The 14278-nt window shown below is 33.2% G+C and overlaps 1 protein-coding gene across 1 annotated transcript in view; it reads left to right on the plus strand.

The window, feature by feature from the left end:
• The window catches only part of LOC122804603 (cholesterol 24-hydroxylase-like), a 515734-nt gene that overhangs the window by 86657 nt on the left and 414799 nt on the right, over nucleotides 1-14278 (plus strand). Inside the window, exon 3 of the mRNA XM_044074565.1 lies at nucleotides 6481-6562. Within this exon, the coding sequence (XP_043930500.1) occupies nucleotides 6481-6562 (82 nt within the window). The remainder of the gene's footprint in view (nucleotides 1-6480; nucleotides 6563-14278) is intronic.

The raw sequence follows: 14278 nt of genomic DNA on the forward strand, positions 1-14278 counted from the left end.
GCTTCAGCTAAAAACAATAGCCTACAGACAGTAAGCACTAGAGAAACCACAAAATGAAAGTTTTTAAACAGATAAAGATTTGTAAAGCTACAGAATGCTTTTAACTGCAAACAAATTAGTCACCCGTGCAGATTAGTTAATAGCAATACAATACACTCAAAAACTAAGCAGCAGGCAATAAAACTGCAATATATAAATTGCTAGAAACAATAATCTGTATAAATAATAAAAAAAGGATACTTATATATCTCAAATAACAGTTGTAGTCAACACCTCTCATCCACTCTGCTCAGTGTATATAGACAGAAACCCTATGAAAGTTAGGGCTTAAATACCAGAACAACAACTTTTTTTTTTTTTACAAAAACACAAAAGAACCAGCCCCCACTAGCCAGCAGACAATTAACACAATCTAGCCAAGGTAAAGAAAGGCTTCAGCTAAAAACAATAGCCTACAGACAGTAAGAACTAGAGAAAGCCACAAAATGAAAGTTTTTAAACATATAAAGATTTGTAAAGATACAGAATGCTTTTAACTGCAAACAAATCAGTTACCCATGCATATTAGTTAACAGCAATACAATACACTCAAAAACTAAGCAGCATGCAATAAAAGTGCTATATATAAATTGCTAGAAACAATAATCTGTATAAATAATAAAAAAAAGGATACTTATATATCACAGCTAACAGTTGTAGTCAACACCTCTCATCCACTCTGCTCAGTGTGTATAGACAGAAACCCTATCAAAGTTAGGGCTTAAATACCAGAACAACAACTTTTTTTTTTTACAAAAACACAAAAGAACCAGCCCCCACTAGCCAGCAGACAATTAACACAATCTAGCCAAGGTAAAGAAAGGCTTCAGCTAAAAACAATAGCCTACAGACAGTAAGCACTAGAGAAAGCCACAAAATGAAAGTTTTTAAACAGATAAAGATTTGTAAAGATACAGAATGCTTTTAACTGGAAACAAATCAGTTACCCGTGCAGATTAGTTAATAGCAATAAAATACACTCAAAAACTAAGCAGCAGGCAATAAAAGTGCTATATATAAACTGCTAGAAACAATTCTTCTTCTTCTTTCGGCTTTTCCCAGTTATGGGTCGCCACAGCGGATCAACTGTCCGCTCATGATTGGCAGTGGAGTTTTACAGTGTCGAGTTGCCAGCCCGGCGCCCAACCTTCCACAGAAGGCACACACACACACACATGCACTTGCACCTAGGGCCAATTTAGAGTGTCCAATCCACCTGCAGCATGTCTTTGGGATGTGGGAGGAAACCGGAGCACCCGGAGGAAACCCACGCGACCACAGGGAAGACATGCAGACTCCGCACAGAAGGCACCCCAGCTGAGGATCGAACCGGAGAACCTCTTGCTGTGAGGTGACAATGCTAACCACTGCACCACCATGGTCGCCCCAAACTGCTAGAAACAATAATCTGTATAAATAATAAAAAAAACAGGATACTTATATATCTCAGCCAACAGTTGTAGTCAACACCTCTCATCCACTCTGCTCAGTGTGTATAGACAGAAACCCTATCAAAGTTAGGGCTTAAATACCAGAGCAACAACTTTTTTTTTTTTTTTTTTACAAAAACACAAAAGAACCAGCCCCTACTAGCCAGCAGACAATTAACACAATCTAGCCAAGGTAAAGAAAGGCATCAGCTAAAAACAATAGCCTACAGAGAGTAAGCACTAGAGAAAGCCACAAAATGAAAGTTTTTAAACAGATAAAGATTTGTAAAGATACAGAATCCTTTTAACTGCAAATAAATTAGTTACCGATGCAGATTAGTTAATAGCAATACAATACACTCAAAAACTAAGCAGCAGGCAATAAAAGTGCTATATATAAATTGCTAGAAACAATAATCTGTATAAATAATAAAAAAAGGATACTTATATATCTCAGCTAACAGTTGTAGTCAACACCTCTCATCCACTCTGCTCAGTGTGTATAGACAGAAACCCTATCAAAGTTAGGGCTTAAATACCAGAACAACAATTTTTTTTTTTTTTACAAAAAAAAAAAACAAAAGAACCAGCCCCCACTAGCCAGCAGACAATTAACACAAACTAGCCAAGGTAAAGAAAGGCTTCCGCTAATAACAATAGCCTACAGACAGTAAGCACTAGAGAAAGCCACAAAATGAAAGTTTTTAAACATATATAGATTTGTAAAGCTACAGAATGCTTTTAACTGCAAATAAATCAGTTACCCATGCAGATTAGTTAATAGCAATAAAATACACTCAAAAACTAAGCAGCAGGCAATTAAAGTGCTATATATAAATTTCTAGAAACAATAATCTGTATAAATAATAAAAAAAAAAAGATACTTATATATCTCAGCTAACAGTTGTAGTCAACACCTCTCATCCTCTCTGCTCAGTGTGTATAGACAGAAACCCTATCAAAGTTAGGGCTTAAATACCAGAACAGCAACTTTTTTTTTTTTTTTTTTTTTTTACAAAAACACAAAAGAACCAGCCCCCACTAGCCAGCAGACAATTAACACAATCTAGCCAAGGTAAAGAAAGGCTTCAGCTAAAAACAATAGCCTACAGAGAGTAAGCACTAGAGAAAGCCACAAAATGAAAGTTTTTAAACAGATAAAGCTTTGTAAAGATACAGAATGCTTTTAACTGCAAACAAATCAATTACCTGTGCAGATTAGTTAGTAGCAATAAAATACACTCAAAAACTAAGCAGCAGGCAATAAAAGTGCTATATATAAATTGCTAGAAACAATAATCTGTATAAATAATAAAAAAACAGGATACTTATATATCTCAGCTCACAGTTGTAGTCAACACCTCTCATCCACTCTGCTCAGTGTGTATAGACAGAAACCCTATCAAAGTTAGGGCTTAAATACCAGAACAACAACTTTTTTTTTTTTTTACAAAAACACAAAAGAACCAGCCCCCACTAGCCAGCAGACAATTAGCACAATCAAGCCAAGGTAAAGAAAGGCTTCAGCTAAAAACAATAGCCTAAGACAGTAAGCACTAGAGAAAGCCACAAAATGAAAGTTTTTAAACATATAAAGATTTGTAAAGATACAGAATGCTTTTAACTGCAAACAAATCAGTTATCCATGCAGATTAGTTAATAGCAATAAAATACACTCAAAAACTAAGCAGCAGGCAATAAAAGTGCTATATATAAATTGCTAGAAACAATAATCTGTATAAATAATAAAAAAGGATACTTATATATCTCAGCTAACAGTTGTAGTCAACACCTCTCATCCACTCTGCTCAGTGTGTATAGATATAGATATAAGATGGTGAAACACACATTGGCAAATACAGCTGTTAGTGGTCAAATCTTTGACTAGCCATAGGCTGGGGTTTGGATGCTGCATTATACATTGGACCCATTTCAAAGAGATGTAAAATTTTCTTGCTTCATTTTTAAATAAGTCCATTATATTTAGGAACTTACTGATGTCTTCCATACCCTCCATTAATATTGTCTGAATTTTCAGTGGAGGAATTGATTTAGAATTCCGCGATAAGCATGTTTGTTGACCCAGCTATGCACTCCCTGTTCACTTATATGCTCTCTACTTTATGCAGATGGATTATGGCATGAAAACACTTGTGTTTAGTACCTAGTACTTAAAGAGTGACATTTAAATTTGCCTGCTGTGGTTCCTCTAATCTCTCAGTGCAGGCCATTTTTTTATTTTTGTTGAGTACTTAGCTTGAAGGTTTAGTTGTAATACTGTTTTCCCACTGAAAGAAAAAAGTATTTTAGCTAGTCTCTACTACATTTATAACAGTTTTAGTAACAGTATATGACTACAATCATAACCAAGCTGTTGTGAATTCAGGATATAGAATAAAGAAATTCACATCAAGAACAAAGTTCAAGAGATGAGTTAATTGAATCTGATTTGATAATACAAATCAAATAGCTAGGATATGAGTGCAGTCATAATTATTTGTAAAAAAAGGGGGTGTTTTAGCTGCCCTGATGTACTACCAATTTAAATAAAAAAACCTAATGGCAGCATGAAGTGTCTGATATCGATTAAAACTGCTGGTCGATTAGAGATGCACTTCACTTCTGGCTACTCTCTGTATGGCAACATGAAGGGTGCTCACTTTTCTAAGCTTTTCTTAGGCCTCAGAAACAATTTTGTGGTGACCAATTGTGTGTAGCCAAGGTAAAGGAAGGCTTCGGCTAAAAACAATAGCCCACAGACAGTAAGCACTAGAGAAAGCCACAAAATGAAAGTTTTTAAACAGATAAAGATTTGTAAAGATACAGAATGCTTTGTGGTGACTTCCTTCTGCATGGCACCATCAAGTTTATTTAGTTATAACAGAGGGGTTCATATATAAAAACTGTGATATAACAATCTTGTTAAAACTAGCATACTACATGCAAAGCTCATTGCAACACTACTTTTCTGAGCATAATGACTGTGCTCCATGTATTACTTTTTATTTACATTTTATAACAAAGCAAATTGTGTTTCAGGGACTTATGACTTGTATCATACTGCAGTGTCTCCATTATGAGATTCCCCATGTGGAATACTCACTTTTATAACAAAAGCTCATAGTTAGCATTGTGAAAATACTGCACTTAAATAGATCTCTTAGCATATTATGCAATTACAACACATGCTCATAGTTAGCATTGTGAAAATACTGCACTTAAATAGATCTCTTAGCATATTATACAATTACAACACATGCTCATAGTTAGCATTGTGAAAATACTGCACTTAAATAGATCTCTTAGCATATTATACAATTACAACACATGCTCATAGTTAGCATTGTGAAAATACTGCACTTAAATAGATCTCTTAGCATATTATACAACTGCAACTCAATTGAAATCTCTGAATGAAACTCTAAAGGTTTGAATGGTTTCTGATTGTGCATCTGTGAATACTATATGTTATTTGTATGTTGAATGTCCACTATGTATATTTTCATGCCAATCCAAAGTATATTTACATGACAAACTATACCATACTGTAATATGATCTGCATTCTCTTTTAATTGCTTTTCATATACTACGTCATTATGTGCTATATTAACTTTATCAACATTGCCTTTGTCATATGACTACTCAGGTAAGAGCTGAAAATGATCTTGTACTAGCTCACATGCCTTACTGCTAAACTAACTAACTAACTAACTAACTAACTAACTAACTAACTAACTAACTAACTAACTAACTAACTAACTAACCCAATTGTACAACAAAACACCTATCACTCATATTAAGGTCAGAGTTGTTGAGTGTGAATATTTTAGCCACTTGAGTTTTAGAAACTTGACTTCATATAATATTTTGTATGACTACTGATCCTCAAAATTGTATTGCAAGAAATGGTGTCAGTTTGAAACTGCATGCAGTCTATGATATGGAAGTAAATGTGAAAGAGGTCTTTTTTCTTCCATGTACTAAGGTAATTTTATGATACTTATTGTAGCGTTGTCACCTCACAGTATGACGCTGTCTGGTTCGATTCACAGCTAGAGCGTCTTCTGCGTGGAGACATGCGTGAATGGGCATACCTTCATTGAAGGTTGTGTGTCAGGGCTGGTAACTTGGCACGTAAAAATGAACTACCAATCATTAGCAGACCGTAGTTCCGCTGTGGCGACCCCTAACCGGGAATAGCTGAAAGACACAAACAAACAATTGAAGAATATATATGGGAATTTATTTTTGTTCATTTGATTTTTGTCTCCTATATATTTATTTTGGTTCCCTATTAGAAGACTGCATTCTTTCTAATGCGTCTTGGTTGAAAAGATGGAAATGGCAAAAGATTGAAGAGGCTTTTAAGCAAATTCTTTCCTTAGGAAAGAATTTGCTTGGCTGCTTCATTTCTTTGCTGTTTTCGGCACTGTAGTGCAGTCTCGGAGTTGGTATATTTAAGTAGGGGGTGTGAGGGGAGCAGCCCCCCCCACATCGGGGGGTGTGGGGGCAAAGCCCCACACTTAATGTAATGTTTAAAGTGTTTGATTTTTATTTTTTGTTGGAACAGTGATTTTTTTCCCTAGCACAAAAATCACTGTTTTGACAGTTCAAAATTGTAAGCTTTCGCTTACATAGGGTTGATTAATCACCATTCACTTTTTTAAGTGTTTGATGACCTAATAGAGACCCTTTATGTTTACTTTGTTTTCTTTATGTTGCAGCTGTCTTCTGTATGTTTTACCTTTTTCAACTGATATTTTTCTTCTACGAATTTGATTTTTTTTTAATTAAATGATTGTTTTCTGTGTTTGATTTTGTTGACCATTATTTCAGCATATTATTACCTATGTTCAAAGAGTCAGCATTGCCGTATAGAGTAGGTATCAGTTGTATCCAGATACATTTTTCATTTAATTTACTAAATACATACAGTTGTGACAAAATATTGCCTCCAGGATATTTCAATACCCCTATAACATTTTTGCCATTTGCTTGCTTGTATTGTAGGGCTGAGATATATGGACCTGTGTACAGAATCAATGCACTGCATAAATTGATGATTTTTGTAACCGACCCAGAAGCAGTAAAGGTATGCGCCAATATTTTAATGAGATTGAAGTTATTAGTAGCATATATGTTGTAATAAGTACAAGGATGTTACCAATTATCAGCATAGTATTATGTACAAAGCACTGGCTCTGACAGTGATAGATGTGTAGACCTCAGGCTGTGTAATTATGAATAATGTAGAACCATGGTGTGACCACCCAGCCTGCAATGAAGCCTGATATATCCATGATTTTAAGCACAAGTGTGAAGTTTGAGTGGATAAATTTCACTGGCTGTGGTTGAATGCAGCTTTGCTGCAGGTTTTGTACATATTATCACTTTAGTACAATATTTTTAAAGCTGTCTTACTGTTTTCTTAAAAAATGTATTGCATAGAGACTTTACTGATGCAAACATTCCCTTAAATGAAAATTATTCCACTGACACTTTTGTGAGATGTGCTGTACATGTCTACCTATACTTACAAGTTGTATACTAATGCTGTTTGTTTTGGGATACTGGTACTTATATTGCGGTACTGAAGCACAACCACTCTGTGCTATTTTTAACATTTTTTTGTTTTAAGTTTCATTAATTTTAATAAATATTTCCTGTTAAAAATATTTGGAATGTTTATAGTCTGGAATGATAAAAAGTATTCTTACTTATCTTTTTATTCATATTTTCCAGCAGTAGCATTGGAGTGGCAAGATATTTTTTTGCAGTCACAATTTTTATTTACTACAATTGAAAATACTCAGTTCAGTCTATCAAATATTTCAGTTTCAGGGTTATTTATGTGATGATTTGAAATATGTAACAGTCAAGGCAGAAATGCTTAACTTATTTTGGCTAACAGGGAGTTTATGTTGAACATTAAGATTTGGACAAAATACCCATTTAAATTTGTTTACTGATAATAAAAATCAAAGCAGTAAAATACTAACAATCATTTCAAGTGTTTAATTAGTTTGTAAGTTAGCTAGTTAGCTTGTTTACCAGGGTAGTGATCACAGCAGACCGTATGCAGGCACAACCTGGGTGAAGAAACTAAAAAAAAGTAATTACATAAATACAACAGAAGTACTTCACAAACAGGAAGTAATAATAGAAAATACAAATTGTGACAGACAATTGAAATAATGACCACATATTATTAACAGAGGATAAAAGCAAATTTGGATTATTTTTTGTAGTAATTACAGGAGCTAAGCAGCATGTGACTACAGAGAGTGGAAGTAGAAGTGATTTAGGTGAGGAAGGAGGTAGGTGATGTATCCAATGGACTTGCAGTAAGAATTTTGATGGAGGTGTCCTTTGAGTTGTGCTCTGAAAGTAGAAGTTACTTCTAGGTAAGTGGGGCAGATTGCCAGAGTATAGGTGCAAAAATGGAGAAGGAGTGGTTTGTACAGCACAGTTTAGTTTGCGGGGGAGGGGTCACTACTGAGAGAATTAATTGGGAAATGTTATGAAGATTGTAGGGAAAGGTTTATTATGGAATTTGGTAGTAAGTGGCTGGAAGGCACCTGACTGAAGTAGTTTGAAAAGAAGACACCTTAACAGTACATCAGCTTGGTATGTGACTAGGAACCACCTAAATTTGGAGAGGGTTGTACAGTGGTGTTCCTGGGGGTGAGGTGGACATTTAGAGGCTGTGCCTATAATAGGAACCTGTATTCAAGTTGAGAAAGGAGGACTCCTTCAATTTTGTAGCCCTAGCTGGTCTAGAGAGAAAGAAACATATTTTCCAGCACCAGAATAAAAGAGATTTCATACTTTATCCTGGTGTTTTAAATGTAGTTATGCTACAGATAAAGGCAATAGTAATTAACTGCATGTTATTTTTGTAAAGGATTTGTCAATGATTTTTTTTTACTTGGGATGCTTCATACAATGAATGCATAGAATACATTGAACATTTAAACAACACTATGGAATTTCTCAGATTAATCATGGGAGATGTTGGGCAAGCAGTGACATTTTGAAATTTATGTTTATAGAAAAATAATTTTGTTAATAGTTACTTACACTATAATATTAAACACCCCATGTTTATGGAAAGGAATATTCAGGTGTCCAGTCTAATATTCTAGGATGAGGTTTTCATTTAAGAAATTCAAATTATTATTATCATGTTTGTCAGCAGGGGAAATACAAGAGAATTTCTTGAGGACATGGCAATGGGAGTTATTTGAAAACATAAGTAGGTTCCCACCTATTTTAAAATAGGGGTTTGGATAAGGTCTACATCAGGCAGAAAATAATAACATGAAAAATATCTTTTGTTTAGATATGACAGTTGAAACTGGCTACCATTAAATATGTTTTGGTAGACAACTGGAAAGTCCTGTTACGAAATAATGAAATTGCCAACATTATATGTCACAAATCCATTTCTTTACAAAAAAACTCTGATAATTTGAAATATATTTTGCAAAGTGAAATTATTTTAATTAGGATACCTAGCACTCCAAAAACATGGTACATATAAATACGGCAACTTTAACATCTGCAGATGCATTTATAAAGTGCCCTTTTTTATTTTGGAGCACATGTAAAAAACAATTATAGCTAAGTCCCATTTTAACTTCAGGTCCCAAGATGTTGTTTATGTTGCTATTTTCTCATCATGCCCTGCTTTTTTATATGGGAATGATGACTAGAAATCTAGCTGAGTGGATTAAAGAATATTTGTATAACATAAAAAAGAAAAAATATGAACAATACATTCTTCAAGCATACTATAAACTGTAGAGATTATAAAAAGTTTTATTTTTTGTTCTTGACTGAGAATTTCTGGATATGAGGGGAGGTGATTTCAAGAGTAGGCTGGAGATGAAAGAAACTGACTGGCAATTCTACCTTCAGGCAGACAAATTTTCTGAACTGAGTCCATAAAATAAATTTTTTCTGAGTAGTAGGAGATTAATCAAACTCAAAATTTATGTAGAAAAACAATCAAAAGAATGAACTTATAATAACTTTTAATCCACAAAATAAATAAATAAAATAATAAAATCATCCAGTAAGCGCTTTGTCTACAAATAGACTTCTTCAGACTGAATGAATAAAATCATCAAACAGTATTATATACTATCATCAATTAAACTTAATTACCTAATTAACCCAATTAAATCAAACCTAATTAAATGCTGCTTGCCCTAATACTTCATCTTCTTCCTTTTTAAATATATTTTACAATTTTCTTTCTCATTGAGCCCTGGATATCTGCTGGTATCTAATCTATTTATCTAGCAGTATTCTTTCCAATCTAACTCTTCTTCTGAGTCTAACCTTTCCTTAAAATTAGACACACAATCTAAAACTAAAAACTTAGGATAGCCTCCACATTTAGTAGTACAGTAATGCTTTCTCCATGCATTATTCATATCAGCCTTATTTATGGCATACATATGTTCATAAACCCTTTGTATAATTCTCTAGCAGTCCTCCCAACATAATATGCAGGGCATAATGAACATACAGATAAATACACTACAAATGAAGATTTACATGTATAAAAACCTTTTACTAAAATTTTAACATTATTTATAAATAAATCTTTAATATTTACTTTTAAATAATGACAAAATTTACAACTAAAACATTTAGACATCCATTTTTCTCTATATTACTCTTATTAAAATCTAGTTTACTCTGAAAAATATTTTTAAAAATTCTCCCTCTTTTGTTAATAAAAACAGGCGTTTCCCATACTATTTCTTTAACATCTGGAAGCGACTAATAATTTTCCAGTTTTCTTTTACAATTTATTTAATATACTTCCCACCCAAAGAATATTGCAGCAACATCCTCATCTTATAATCTTTAATCTTAGCATTTATAGATTCAACATTATTCATTTTATTTCTCCTGAGACTTTTTATTTCTATTTTTTTATTTATTAAACTACTGGGATAGCTCCTATAAATAAATTTTGAGCATAAAAATACTACCTCTTCTAAAAACAAATCAGCATAATCAGTTAAGTCACTAAGTCTCTTTAGTTGTCCCTTAACTATATTATTTTTCAAAGCTATGGGGTGCATACTACCATACTCCAAATAGGAATTATTCTGTAAGTCTTTCTTATATATTTTAGTTTTTAGTTAATTTCCTTCCTTATAAACCCCAACATCTAAAAAAAATCACCTTATTCAGATAGTAACAACAACTAAACTTTAAGTAACTGCAGGCAGCATTTAAACTCTGAATAAAAAGCAATACATCTTCTAACTGTCCCCTCCAAATTAACAACAAATCATCAATAAAACATCCATAATAAAACATCTTTTCATATAAATTATTCTTCATAAAAAATTCCTTCTCTCAAGCTGTCATAAAAACATTGGCATAACTGGAAGCTATAGCTGCTCCCATCACTACCCCATTTGTTTGTTGGAAGAAGTAACTATTGAACTAAAAAAATATATATATAATAACATGACATCAAGCAGCTCAGTAATAAACATGATCATATCATTGTTAAAAACTTTAGAACATAATTCCCCATATACAAGTTAAATTCCAACATGATTGGGCATCATTGTGTACAAAGATTGTACATCCATAGTTACCAAATAATCAGTATCACACACAACAATCCCTTTGATAATATTTCTAAAAGCAAAAGTGTCACAATTAAACAAACTACTTTTCTCTACCACTTTTTTTAATTGCTTATCAATACAAACAGCCATAGCTTCCATCTTGCTCCCTCCACTTGCCACAACAGGCCTTAAAGGAGGGCCATCTATTGTTTTATGGATTTTGGGTAAACCAAAAATCCTACTCATTTTAAGATGTTTTATAGTAAAATGTCTTCTTTTACACACATTATCCCCTCACATAACCATTCATCTATCAGTGTATCAATAAAACTATGCAATTTTTAATAACATTTAAACTCGCTTTTTATAAAACTTAATATTTTGTAGCATACAATTCATTTTGTTAACATAAAATACTTTGTCTATAACTACTAATGAATTTCCTTTGTCAGCTTTGGTAATCAAGATACTTTCATCATTTTGTACTTTTAGAGATAAACTTTCTTTCTTTGTTAAGTTAAAAAAATCTTTTAATTGGTGTATTTCTCAAATTTTAGTACAACTTACCTGTGTATTCATTTATTTATGTGTTTTAACATTATTCAAATAATTGTTATGTGTATGCCATTAACATTTTAAGTATTGTCCCTTTAAGAATGCAAGTTGTGGTCATGTGATCTTACTGTTTATGTGGTTTTACTGGTCATATGATTTTACTATGTTATTTAATGGCTCTGGTGTGTTTGCTATGCATTCTGTTGAAGTCATTGTTTATACTCTGGATGAAACTACTAAAGTAAAATTTGGATTATATCACTGAAGTCCATGAGTGGTGTTTTTTGTTTTTGTTTTTTTTTTTTTAGCTTTCTATGAATTGAGTCACATATGTATCAGTGAAACTGGTGCTAGAGATAGAAATGGAACCTGTGGAAAGAGAGCTGTGAGATAAGCTATTATGGCTAACATCATTGCATTTAGAATCACTTGGCAAAACATGATTAACAGAATCAGGAAAATTTGGTTGGACAACACACAATCTGTCATAAATAACACGCAGTTTTGAACTTTAATCCTTGTCTTGAATATCTAGTTGATGTAGCACACTTAAAAATGTAAAGACAATCGTATATGAGCTAGACATGTTTATTCCTCACCCTCATTAGGTTTGTTTCATGCAATGCTGATTTCAGATTAAGGCTCATCAGGAGGTTTTTGAATATGTTTCAGATTTTGTTAAATTGCAACATCATCTTCAGTGTTTGTACTATGTATGACCTTGGTTCATTAGTTTTCTACAATCCAGCACCTATTTTGTCCCACTTTTTTCCTCTCTTACATAAGTGGTCTACTTGGCCTGATTGAATGATAGTGGATGTGCAGAATAGTGTTTGTAGTAAAAATATTGTATGATGTTTTAGCTTGTTGGTTATTTTGTTTGACTGAATTTACAGTGTAATTTTAGGTTCAAGTTTTGAGTATAGTACTGACATGTCAGTTCTCATTTGTCTTCCAAACATTAGCTGAGAAGGGCTTACTCCTATGGTACTTAGTGGAATAGCTCAATATGACATGAGAACTTTGTTAGGATCAGGTTGTCTCAATATATTTCTAGTTGTTTGTACTGCATTCCAAGCTCCAGCATTTGTTTGCAGATATTGAGGATTTGATATACTATGAGTAAAACCACAGTCATCAACAAACTGTTGAACTAAACTGTGTAGCATTGCATGTAACCAGTTTAATATGTACTCCATATCTCAAGAGCATGGCGTTGAATCTGGCTATTGTTTCTTGGCTAGTAGTTGTTTGTGGATGTATTATTTCTATGTAATAATAGTAACAATCCACAGCTATAAAATAGTTTTGGCCTTCAAATACATTCAATTGATCAGTTATATTTTGTTGGGGACCTTCTGAAATAGGTGTTGGGATTGATTGATAGTTACTATATTAACAATGCCTTTGTAAATTTTTGGCCACCTATGAACATTTTGGTTCTTTTTTGGCATTTTGTGAAACATTGTTGACCTTTGTGTATGTAAGATAGCACTTTGGCTCACGGTGGTGAAGATACTACAATTCTGTGTTGATATAATAACAAATCATCATGTTTTGATAGTTGTGCTTGACAAATAGTGATTTGCTCAATTAAGCTTTTGCTCAAATGATATAGATCCGTCACACATAACCATTTTCACTATTACTAGGATGATTAAAGAATATCTCTCATTCGGTTTAGTTACACTTGGTATTTCACCAAAGCATTGCATTCTTTTAAGTTCTGCCTATATTTTAGATAGCATAGTATATGGCACCTTCCTGGGTACGGTCAAACGATATGGAATAGCATTCAGTCTTCATTCAGTTGTTACTGCTTTACAGTTAAGCAGACAAACTTCACCAAGAATGTCTACTTTGCCTTTAATTATTCTGTCATTTAGGCACATTTTGTAAGCCACAGCTCTGATAAGTAATGCATTTATGTACAGCCCATACAGTACATAAACCCACTGCTTTTATTCAGACAGGATTATAAATCTATCAATGCACCTGAGTTTGCCTACAGGACTATAAATTTCAGTCTCTGCTTCATGCAATTATTAATGCTTTGAGAAACTTCTATAGGTAGCATTTGACAGAGTTATTCCAGCCCCTGAATCAGTCTTGAAATTCACTCAAATACATGAATAGTAAGTTTTACTTACTGGTCTGTTACAATTTCAGTCACATCAGTGACTGAATCCAGGCAAAAATGCTTTGCGAATGATATTTTCAGGCCTATTTTCAGCAATAGCCTATGTTACTGACTTTGTCTTATAAATGACAGAAAAATGGCCCATTCTTTTACATCTCTTATACCTTCTGCCACATGTAGGATACTGCTGTGACACAGCATGATAGCACAATTCATGCATTTGAAAGTTTATACTCACTCTGCTTCTCATGAATTTTCTTATTCTGACGAGAATTATGCCTCTTTTTACACTTCCCGTTATTTTTGCATTGTATGTTTCATACAGCACTTGTCTTATTTAAATTAGCATTTTGCTTTTTGACTAATTCTGCCTCTCTGATAATTTTACAGCCTTTTCCAAGGTTATCTTTTCTTCAAATTGTAAATTTTGAGACACTTGTAAATTAGTGAGCCCAACTACAATTCTTTCTTGGATTTGCTCATTTTTTGTCCCATTAAATCAGAACATATA

Source organism: Protopterus annectens, chromosome 6.part0 (genome assembly GCF_019279795.1).
Source record: "Protopterus annectens isolate FY-2018-M chromosome 6.part0, PAN1.0, whole genome shotgun sequence".
NCBI classification, from domain to species: domain Eukaryota; kingdom Metazoa; phylum Chordata; order Ceratodontiformes; family Protopteridae; genus Protopterus; species Protopterus annectens.